This window comes from Aquila chrysaetos, chromosome 3, assembly GCF_900496995.4.
Source record: "Aquila chrysaetos chrysaetos chromosome 3, bAquChr1.4, whole genome shotgun sequence".
Classification (NCBI taxonomy): domain Eukaryota; kingdom Metazoa; phylum Chordata; class Aves; order Accipitriformes; family Accipitridae; genus Aquila; species Aquila chrysaetos.
In genome coordinates this window covers 57116623-57128700 of record NC_044006.1, presented here as the reverse complement: position 1 = coordinate 57128700, position 12078 = coordinate 57116623, and the positions used below count along the sequence as shown (strand labels likewise).

The 12078-nt window shown below is 36.0% G+C and overlaps 1 protein-coding gene across 1 annotated transcript in view; it reads right to left on the bottom strand.

Moving 5' to 3' along the window:
* Nucleotides 1–131: 131 nt before the first annotated feature.
* The window catches only part of CACNB2 (calcium voltage-gated channel auxiliary subunit beta 2), a 269905-nt gene continuing 257958 nt past the window's right edge, over nucleotides 132–12078 (bottom strand). Inside the window, 2 exon segments of the mRNA XM_030009962.2 lie at nucleotides 132–7440; nucleotides 7442–7876. Of these exon segments, the coding sequence (XP_029865822.1) occupies nucleotides 7387–7440; nucleotides 7442–7876 (489 nt within the window). The 3' untranslated portion in view covers nucleotides 132–7386.

Below are 12078 nucleotides of genomic sequence, written 5' to 3'. Positions count from 1 at the left end.
ATAGATGGGAACTATTATTGTGAATTTTGGAAAAGGTGGTTTCCATGGAGGCTTACCCGTAGTTAATGTTTCATTAAATAGTGCTTCACAAAACACTGTAACATTTTACAAAGAACTGTTTTATAAATTGATACTTAGAACCTCATTTCTCTTTTATTTTAATACAAGCAAGATTCTCTGTACACATAGTATATACACAAAATACGATTAGGCTTTGTAGCATGTCTTTTATAGCAGCATGAATATATTAAACCATCATCTCACTCTGGGAATGTAAATAAATATTGTTTCAACATCAAACTTCCCATGCATAAACTGTATTGGTTCTGAAATAGCCTATTGGACTGGCTGACAAGTGACAATTTTAAAATCAAACATTTGCAACAGAAGGGGCTACAGTCGTGATTTATGTATCAAAAGACAGAAAACAATGCATAATACCATCTGAAATGTTGCAAATCACCTTTCAAACAACTAAGAATATTAACTCTTTATTAGTTAGAAAGCATCACCAGCTAAAATCAAATGAAAATTGAAACTGGGGAAGCATGCTAATGAGAACTGCCTTAATACACTGCTCAAAGTTTTAATAACCTAAATTTCTTCAAGGTGCTAGATGTATTTGAAAATTCTGCTTCAGTTACAGGGATGTTCTCCATTTGAACAGTATTCTCTTTTCTCAGTACTGCTGGAACTGACATTAGTACTAAAATTAGAGGGAAAAGGTAAGTACAATTCAAAAACATAAACTGACATCTGTGTGTGTGTGATTTTTAACTCTCACTCATAAATTTCCAGTTTTTAAAAGCATTATCTGAAAAAAGTCTGTCTTTTCACACGTAACTATTTGCTTGGATTAAAAGGAGCGATATTTCTTTTATAATTTGTCTTTATACTGTCAGAAGTGCTTTTGCATTTGCTTGCAACCAAAACAATTTATACAATTCTGTTTCTCAGTAGTCTGGTTGTTTACTTGTATTTGCTATAAATGTTTTGGTACTGTATGTTTTTTACTGTTCTTAAATAAAAAAAATGTCCCTTCTTCAGTTCTTCCAAGGTTGGCTAGTACATCCTTTGTAAGGTCTATCCTAGCAGGATAGAAGGATGGAATTCTTGTCTACTACTTGTCTACTTTTGTTGGTCACTCCTTGCCATTAACCACAGCATGTCTAAAGAAGATTTAAAGTAATTTTTTTTCATCAGTAGTAGGTGAGATATCCTATTTAGAATCATGAAAGCTCATACTATAAATTACAGTCTTTTTAGTCTAAATATGGCTAAAATAATTACTTGGTAACAAAAGGGATTAGCCTTTTATTGTAAGTACATGTTGAAATTTTTAACTTGGTGCTAGTAAAAAAAGCATTTTCTTTTTGCAGAATATATAAATTCTGTAAACATTAATCAGCACACATAGACTATATACTGAAATTTGTGTATGCATATAAAGTAAGGAACTTTGCCTCCAGTTTCAGTAGCAGGATTTGTGCAATGCTGAATTTGAAAGAATTAAGATGATTGCTGAATTTTTAGTGGAAGATTTGTTGAGACTTTCCCAGATTTCTTTAGTTTTGAACGATAAACAGGCTTTTCAAGAAGGTGATCTCTGAATTTTATATGAGAAGTTCCTTGGGGCGGGGAAGAAAGTAACTGACTTGTATTTGATTCCAGTGTAATTGCAGACCAGGCTTCACCTGAAAAAAATGACTGATATCTGAACTTTAACTACTAGAGTTGTTTCTGCAAAAGTCAACTGCTAGACTTAAAAGAACACTTAGCATATTAAAGGGATAAGCCTCAGCTGCTTCCCCTAGGCCCCTCTCTCTGTTGGTAATTGGGGAGCAGGGCAGGGCCAGGGAGAGACTTCTCCATCAGGCAGTTCAGAACAGAAACTCAATTAAGATGCTCCAAATCAACTTAGCTTGGCTAAGTTAGATGACTGAAGATGGATGGATGCCCTTCTTTTTTTGTTTTCTCTTCCAATCTTACTGTAACTTTAACTAGAAGTGCAGGAATACTTTCTCATTTTCCTAATTTTGATGTATGGTGTATATATATTAATACATAATAGGATTACTTTCCTGATAAGAATGCTTTACACACTGAATCATTATGCTTCAGTGTTTGGTGCTGAAGCACAATTGAATATATATATATCTTTATATACATTGTATGAGATACTTATATATTAAATTAAAAAAAGTTATTGTCATTGTAATGAAAGATTAACCCTACAAAATAGATAGATTAGGCATGCAATCAGATCTTGGCTTTAAGAAAGTCTGAAAAGTAAGTTTTCTCTATTTGCAGAAATAGTCATTAGTAATAGTGCCAAATCTAAATATTTATCTTGGTCAATATAAAGATATTAAAATAGGCAGCCTAGTATAGTATGAAATTATTATACAGCTTTTTCCTGTTTCGGTGTCATGGAGTCCACCAATTTTTAGATCATAGGATTTCATATGCTTCTTAAGGAAAAGGGAATATTTTAGTAAGAAATAGGCTGGTGACGGTGATCAACAAGAAATTACTTTGGAGTGGGTAGTTTAAAGAGCCTTCTTTTTATGTTTAATTGTTCATGACTAAAAAATTTATGAGCAAATCCAATTTGGTACTGCTAGAACTCATTGCAGAGTAGGTAAGCATGATAGATAAAAGTGGTAAGAATAAAGTAAGAAAAGAGAACACATTTGAATTAGAAGAACCAGCTTAATTTCTATTGTATCTGATATAAATCTTTTTGGGGGATGCGTAGGAACACATCTCTAGGGTGGTAAGTTATAAAAAGAAACTGTCTATAAAACTATCGTAAGCTCATATGTAACAGTTTGTTATATAAAAGTGGAGAAATAAGTTATAGACAAATTGCCAAGCAATAAATTCAATTGAGTAACATTTGATTAAAAACATTCACAATAAAAATGGCAACCACATATTTTACAGATGATAGAAGAACTAAAATTTTGGTGAAAGATCTGCAATAAAGTAATAAATATAAGTAAATGTACACCAGAAATGTTATATTACACTCTGAAAAATAATTTCTCTGTTCTTCCTCTAGACTATGTAATAAAGTTTTTTGCAATGTGCTTTATTTTCATGGATGGAATAGAATTAAAGTCACAAGCATTTGGGAAATAGCTTTCAGCCGGACGTGTTAAAGCAATTAGAGGTCAAATGTAACCACAAACCAAAATAAATCTTGAAGAGGCTTTAGTGACTAACACAGGAGGTGGTTTACACTAACCTTTTAATTTGGACAGACACTGATTAAAAACAATCAGACCACTCACTTCATTCCAGCTAAGGGAATGATAATGGACCACCTTAAAACCTCTGCAGGTGTCACAGAACACGAATATGACTTTACAAACCAACAGAGCTTAAAAATGATAAATACAAACAAATTCATAAAAGACAGTAAGTATTAAGGGGCAGGGTATTTGACCTGGGCAGGAACTGCAAGTATAGGATACGTAACCAGATATCAGGGTTTGATCACTGGAATTTCATTTCCTTATCCTCCATTTATAATAAGGGCTATAGGTCAAGTGTTTACAAATTTCTGTGAAAACAGGTACTCCACTCAAACTCATTGTGGCTTTAAAACCTGTCTTCCTTCATTAAGGCCAAATCCTTAGGAGAAACTATTTATTTAATTTTACACCTTGAGAAGCAAAAATTGTGGAACTCTTCTCAAATTCTGAACTCCTAATGCCAGACACAGAATATGAATTCATGAGTATTCTAGAAGAATTTTCTAATTTCTAGGCAGTAATTTATGGATTGATTTAAAAATAGTTTCTTTCAGCTCTTAACTCCTACTGATGCTGCCTTTGTGCACAAACCTGTTTGTTTATTCATCCCCACTGTCCTGTTACTTAACAGGTCTGGAGACTGTTACTCTCACCTCCTTCCAGTCCCTCCTCGAGAATTCCTTCTTCCATGATGTCTGTGTGACACTAAACAACTGATAAAGGGTAAACTCGGGCTGCTGAACAGCACTGATGTGTATTCATTTGAAAAGACACAAAAATAAGATTAACATCTAACATACATACACGTAAATGTTAAAAATGCATCCCATTCCTTCCATATACTGAAATTCTTTAGAAAAATATAGAGCGAGAGTATCACTTCACTTAACTATTTTATCTTCCTCCTTTTCCTTCTTACTGGTTTTATTATCTTTTTAGCTCATTTGAATAGAATTTTTACAGGTTGTTTTGTACCACACATACATAAGAAGATTCTGGAGCTCACTGGGACCTCTACCATTCCTCAGATTCAAAGCTCCTGAAACCAGATACAGAAATATGAACTCATTAGTATCCTAATGCAAACAATAATATTAAACTTTCTATTGGCAAAACTTTGCAAAGACATTTCATCACAATAACCTTTGATATGTCCTCCAGTTGGAGTATTTTTAAAGCTTCTTATTGAAATAATTCTGTTAAAGTGCTTTTCAAAGTCATGCTCAGCAGGCAGGTGGTATTGTGCAATATGTGTAGTACAAGCTCACAAATGAATTGTCACTCTTAAAACAATAACTGAAGGATATTATCTTAGCAAGGCTAATAAAAACCTACTGAGTGAGTCTGCCTAAGAAATGCGTGTATTAGTATGTTGTCTGTACATAATTAGCAGCACTATACAAAACATGATTCTCTCAGTAGTTGGGTTGGGCCATGTCTTTTTTTTGTGATATTTATATTCCATAAATCAATATATAGGCCATTCTTAAATACTTGGTCTTGGACTATGCTCTTTATTTTCTCATTTATTTGTCTATACATGGCTACCTACTCCATGGTTCTCATACACTACTCAGTGCTTTGAAATTCTGCCAAACATTACTTAAAAAATACCTTAAGAAAGGTTAAACACTCTCTGGAGCAAAAATTAAAGAAAAACTAGAACAACAAAATAATCAAGGTATTGAAGTGGAATAATCAAGGTATTGAAGTGGAATCCATAGATCACTTCTTGGAGGACACAGCTGTCGTAACAGTTGTAGGGAGCAACAGTGTTTACTGAAGTTGGTAAAATAGCTAAAGCCAGGCTATATAGAGCAAGACAATATAGCTTCTATTCCCATTTACATGTGATGTGATACCATTCAAACAACAGAGCCCTTCAATGTCATTTTCCACTGATAACCTGAAAATCCTCTCGTATCAAAAGCCACTGCTATATACTCTCATATATTCATTTAGTAATACAGCAGATCTACTTACCTATGCTTCCTTTGTCTACAAAGTCATTTAATGATGTTTAGAAAAATGCCGAGAATTTTATTTCTAGAAAAATATCCTTTTCCTTGTGTTCCCCACAGTTCATGCTTTGAGCCAAACACTACCCTTGAATAAGCACAACAGTCAGCAGCACTGGGAGGAATGGCCAGATACCTGACAGCAGAATTTCACACTCTCACTTTGTTGTAAAAAATGCATTTAAAGCATCAGGGAGAGGGGTGGGAGAGGGAGGACAGAGTATGTTTAAGGGAGTTAAACTGAATTGCTTAGATGCTGGAATAGAAGATTGGAGAAAACATGCACCTGCCATATATCTTATCCATTTCACTAAAATGATATTCAAAATCAGGCAATGCTGATATTCCCAGAATTAAAATAATAAATAAAAAGAACTTCCAGCTAAATTAATTATTATCCCACTACAGTCTTTATATAATGTGCTATTTACAGTGAAATACAAAAAGTATTTCATTCATACAACTAGTACAAAGACTATACGTGATGCAGAACAGCTTTTACACTAGGCAAGGGTATGGAACCTGTAGTCAAAAATAATGGTGAATTTCCCCCCACTTACCAGTGCAACAGGTGTTCAATGCAAAACAAAACTGAGTTCACGCCCTTTGATTTCAATGCATGTTCTCTAGCGAGCTCATAACAGAGTATTTTGTCACAGTCATTTTTCTAAACTCTCACCAGCAGCACAACAGTTTAGGTGAAGGAAAAGCAGTGAGCTGGCTGCAAGGTGGGAATGCAGAAGAATTGGCAAGTGTAGAAAAAGTGGAGAAGCTACAAAAATTTATTTTCCAACAAAATAACTCTCCACAAGCTGTGTAAACTTTTCTTACTAAAACAAATACTCTAAAACACAAAGATTTTACATTTCCAGTGAAGCACTCACAGTAACATTTGCCTGTTTTTACTCTCCTGAAGTCTCAACAAAGAGCCAGCAGATTGATGCTTTCTCAATTACCTGGGTCAGTAAACTCCCTCATATTCCTCGACTGCAATTTGGATTTTTGAATTAATAGACAGAATGAAGAAACAGACTTGTTGGGCTTTTGAGTAACCTTTGTTTTCTTCAGTAGATTCTCACACTTTGCTGCCTAACGTGCATATGCACACATACGCCCATCCACCACCCACCCACTCACATACACACCTCTGTCATGTGTGCTCTATTATTCTGACAATAGAACAAAAATTAAGCTGTGTCCATTGCAATTCTGTGACCTGTACAGAGCAGAATAATTTATAGTGATAAATTTGTTATCTTTACCATAAATTTAAAATGCAAAATTGGGTTTGCAAGGACAGCATAAGGTATAAGAGTTAGACCCTTTATCTCAAGCACTCAATTGTATTTACAATAAGTATAAGCTTTCTGCTACAGAAGAAAAAGTATTTAGATTGAACACTGTTACAGATTTCCTAAATGAGGCTAGTTCCAGTTGCCAGTAATTCAAAAGCAAATCTGCTGACTTGGCATTAGGACTCTAAAACAGTGTGATCAAACTTATATAGTAAGAAGGTGTCTGCAGAAATAACATTTATAAACTGTATATACAGTACACAGTACCAGTACATAGAAAATAGATTTTGACTTTATGATCCCCTGTGTGTAAGGCAAGACTGAATTCTGTCTTCAAATGGAGTCCACCAGAGGTACAAGCAACAGATAGTGGCTCTTAAATCAATATGCAAATCAAGTGCATACAAATTAAAAATCAGAGCAGACAAAAAGTTTTATATTTTTTATGTGCTGATTCTGGCTTGCTGAATACACGGGAAGTTATTAAACATCAAATGTACCTTTTTTTAAAAAACACTAACAACACCTTGATGGCAACAGATATTGTTCAAGTGGCAGCTACCAAAAAACAGCTTGAAAAATGGCATAGTACAACATCAGGAACTCTGCAGTTGTACTACGCTAATTCATATAGCACTAACCAAAAAAATAAGTATATGAATATTCTATTTCATGCTATTGCTATGCAAGCAACAGCAATACAAATCAGCATACAGAAGGATACCATATGTTCTGCAATGAAGAACCCAAAGATATTTTCAAGGGGCATTGTTACAAGACTTCAAAGAAACACAAGACTGCCGGAGGCAAAAGTTACTGACGGATGTAAACATCCCTGTTCCATTCTCCTGCGTCATTACGTTTTTTTCGATATCACTTCCCCATCCTTGTCACAATATTGGTCCCTCGATTTATGACGACTACGCTGTTTGTTGCATTCATTGTGGTCCTGCTCGCGGTCCCTCTCTTTTGAGCGATGCCTCGATTCTCTATGTCTGTGATCACTGCTCCCGTGGGACTCGTCTCTATGATTGTGATCCCTGTGAGAATCATAGTGGTCACCATGCTCATGCGAGTAGTCCTCCTTTGGCTCTACATAAGCCGAATCTCTGCTGTCTTGTGTTTCTGAGTCAAAAGTTTCTTGCCTAGAAAGGCCTCTAACACCACTGCGATGGTTGTGGTGTTGGCTTGAGGAAGAGCGATGCTGGGATTTCTTGATGGGTTCAACCCGTGCTTCCTCTTCAATTTGTGAACTGCTGCGTTCAGGGACTGAGTGGTCATTCCTCTGGTCTCCTTGAGATCCCTGCTATCACAACCAGCAGTAAGTTCATGTACATGAAACATGTACATTAAAAACTTTCTCCAGTAACAACTTCAACTAGAAAGTATCATGAAACCAATAAAATTTAAGTACACAACAATCCACTTTGAATCTAAACTAGAAAAAAAACATTAGAATTCAGCTTTTACTGAAAGTTCAGTATTATAATACAAACAATTCCTTTCACTCTCATCAGAATGAATAGTGGCAATCGCGTTATTCTGTGACACTTTCTCGTCTCCTGTGATGTTTCTGACTCTTCCATTTAGCAATAATTGCCTACCACACTCCAGACAAAAAGAGAGCATGCAGAAGCAGGACAAACTGCAGAAAAATTAAAGAGAACATATCATGCCAGGAGAGGGCAGGTATCAGCTGAGAGTTTACAGATGCCTGCTTGGAAACAGCCACTATGGGAAAGTGATTTTAGAGGGCTGAGGAGGTGGATTCCAGCAGAGAACCAAAGTACATAACCTTGGCTCTTTTAGAGTAAGGGGGTTTTTTTAAGGCAAAAAATGCAATTGAATCTGGTGTGAATAAAGTTTGTATTATGATACTAATAGTATCACTGATCTTCTGCTTTTCTCAGCAATAATTCCATTTCTTCATGGTAATGAAAAATTAAACTTTGACCTCATAATTTTAAGAGCTCGACAATGCAGACCATTGCCAAGAAAAGCAGGAGGAGAGCGATATTATCACCTACAGAATTTCCTAACACACCACTACTATTAAAAGACCGAAATAAAAATTACCAGGTAATAACAAACCTACTCTTCACCAGCATTATGCTTTGAAATCACTGCAAAACGAACAAGTGGCATTATTTAACTTATTTGGGGGTTTCATTACATTAACCTACTTTTATTCCCAAACCACAGCCAAAGACTTTTCAAGCTTAATTGCAAAATTTTAAGAAATAGTTTATGGTGAAATTGAATTATTCTTCTCACATGAGGTGAAGAATGTCAAGACAAAATCATCTCTACTGGCACAAAATTAAAGTAGGTTTTCACAGAGTTATACAGGCATTTGTTTGTGAGACTGTTCTGAATTTACCAAAGTTAGTCTAAAGTTTGCCCTCTTATGTTCAGAGTTGTTTAAACTAAAAATGAGGATTGCCTCCAGGGCAGCTCACGGATGTATCTTCTTTCTGTCTTTCTATTTTGTTGAAAAGAGCTAGGGGAGGGAGGAAATTTTGTCCTTCAGCCACAGATCCTGGCAGGTGGGTTTCCTAGCAACCCAAAAAGTAAAATGACAGGAAATTGGACAGGAACAATTCTGTATTTTATCAGAAACTTATAAAAAGCAACATATTTCAAATCAGCAATTTGATAAATTTGACAAATCTTCATTTTCTAAGACAACATTTTGTTCTGTAAACTTCCCAGTGATGAGCTGGGTTGCTCCATGTGTTCCTAAGTTGAAACAAATGGTATAGATGAGAACAAGGTAACAGAAACAGCGGTCAAATTTCTTTTTTGTTCTTGTTTTTATGATTCTGAAGATGATTCTGATTTGCCAGAAAACGAATGTAGTAAATGTAAACATGAATAGATGTGTTCAAGGTGAACAGGAATGACTTAATGGAGGTGAATTATGAATGAAATCAAGTGAAAAGCTAAAGAGTCTAAAGCAATGCCTGCTTTGGACATGTAAACACATTTTTATTAGTTCACAACCATGACTTTTTAAGGCACATAAACTGAGTACAGACATGAAACCCTTTAATTCTCATATGGTCAAATGCCAAGTATATATGCACCTACATATATAATCGTGACTAATAAGATCTGTCATGGCTGTGGTTTGAGAACAGATGCAAAATTTGAACCCGCTTTGAACAGAATGCTACTTTTACAAACTCAGATGCATCTTCTCTGCTATGATGAGTACACGTGGAGGAGCACAAAGAATAAATTTAGAACCAATACCTGCAATTTCAGAATAGCATTAGGGCTATTGGGATTTATGGGCAAATTCATTGACAGTAACTTTCTCTAAATATTACAGGGACACTGAGCAGGTAATGTCTGAATCTGGATTAGGGTCTGCCTTTGTGGTTCATAACCAAATTAAGGCTCCGATTTGGATTAGATTCCGCAGTGCAGGAATTTTAAGGCCCAATCTCATAAGGTTTTTTCGCCTAAAATGGAGAAGGTTTGAGATAAGCCCATTTCATTATTCAGGTTGTAATTTCAAAGAAGTAGGGGTTCTTGGAAAGAAGTTTAAGCAGAGTTGAAAGAGGAGAGAGAAGTCTGTGTCCACCGGGTCCATTTGGCTTGCTCCCTATTTCCACCCAGTGGTCCCTAATCGCTTGCACCATATGTCTGTGGGGTTGCTCCAGTCTTCTTTTTGGAATTAGCCAACTATTTCCCTACAAGAGGAAACCTGCAAACAGTTGTCAGGACAGTTTGCTCCAAAGTTCTCCATCAGATAGACAGAAGGTGTATGGTCTTCATTGACTTCATTTCAAACAGTCCCAGGAGGCCTCACACCTTCAAGCAACTCGTGCCATGCAATGCACACAGTCAGCATCATGCTATAAAAATACCACTCTGGCAGCTGGCAACACAAATCTCTCATTACAATGTACACCCGGGACTAAAAAAACACAAAAAACCAATTATGTCTCATGGCAAAGGGGTGCTTCATTGGACCCAGGGGAGAATGACTCAAATGCTTGGCAGTGCAGATGTGGACCCTCCAGGCCAAATGGCTGGTGGCATGGTTTTTCTCTGCAGAGCAGTCTGCAAAAATGGCACAGACATAGACTTTAAATTCTCCAAATAGAGTGTCTTAACACTATTGAGAGAATGGGTTCAGCCACCGTGATTAGAAAATAAACCCACTCTATTCCAAGACTGTGACAGGCTCAGGTTTGAGATGTCAGCTGAAAATGTATCATAGGAAAATGAAACAAAAGGAATGTAAAAGTTCTACATTCCATAAGGGACCCCTGTTAGATTAGTAGACCTACAAACAAACTGTGAAACTGCAAATACATTCTCATTTTTAGTCCTTAAAATAAAAATCCGTTAGTTTGTAAGGAGATAGCACAACATTCAGAAAAGTGTTATTAAAACTGTATACTTCCTCCAGAGAATGTGGTTAATAAAATGAGTAAGTGAACTACAAATCCACACCCAAAAGGCACAAAAAAACCTTGAGCAAAATAATAAACACATCTACAAAGCAAAGAAAGTTTATCTAGCAAGTCTGCACACAACAATACTGAATTTCATACTCAGAAATTCTTCCAGCTCACAATTTTTTCAGGGTTTTTCAGCTCTGAGGACAGAAAAAAAGGCAGAAATGAGCTATAGCTTACAGTCTCTTTTCCTGCAACTGCTTTTGAAAGCAAGAGAAGGAAATACCCTGCAAGGTGGCTGAAGCCATTTTTCTTGTTAAACAACAAACCTGCCAAGTCTGTGGTCTTCTAACGGGAAATAAATTCTTTGACACAAAAAATTGTTTTGCAAGACCATAAAAACAAAAAGCAAATCTTTGTCATTTTAATTTGGGTGCAGATATATATATATTTTTTCTGATTTTCTAAAAGGAGACATTTTTCTTAGCTAAAGTTATGAATTTTAACTGACATAGGTATGTAACACATGGGCACATATGGAACTTAGGTGGAAAGTTAGATGTAGTAAGCCATTATTTGAGCTGGGACAGATGTATTTTAACCCCCACGGTGATCTTCTTGGCCTCAAGGCATCACGCACTATTTATAATGAAGCAGCATCTTTAAAAACTTCATTTCATGCCATGCAACATATATACAAAGGAAAGGATCTCCTTATGCTGAAAACCTTAATACAATTATACAAAGCAGAAGTTGAAGGAGAAAAGAGAGAACAAAATATACCCAAAGTCACCAGGTAGGTCAGTGCGGAGGTGGGAATAATGCCTGTTTCTCCCAGCTCACTAGACAGTACTCTAGCTTTCAGAACATACTGCCTCTCAAGGTCTTTCTGCACAATGTGCAGTGGGACTCAGGTTTTATGTAAGAGTTTGGCTTGAAGGAAGTATGTACATTTCACAGCAATGGCCAATGAATAAAAGAACAAAGGAAACACTGGAAGGGGCACTTTGACCTTGAGACTTCACTAATACAGTCACTCGTTTTCAACTTCTACAACTCTGCAGCCTGTGGGAAAATAGGAACAGATTCCCTG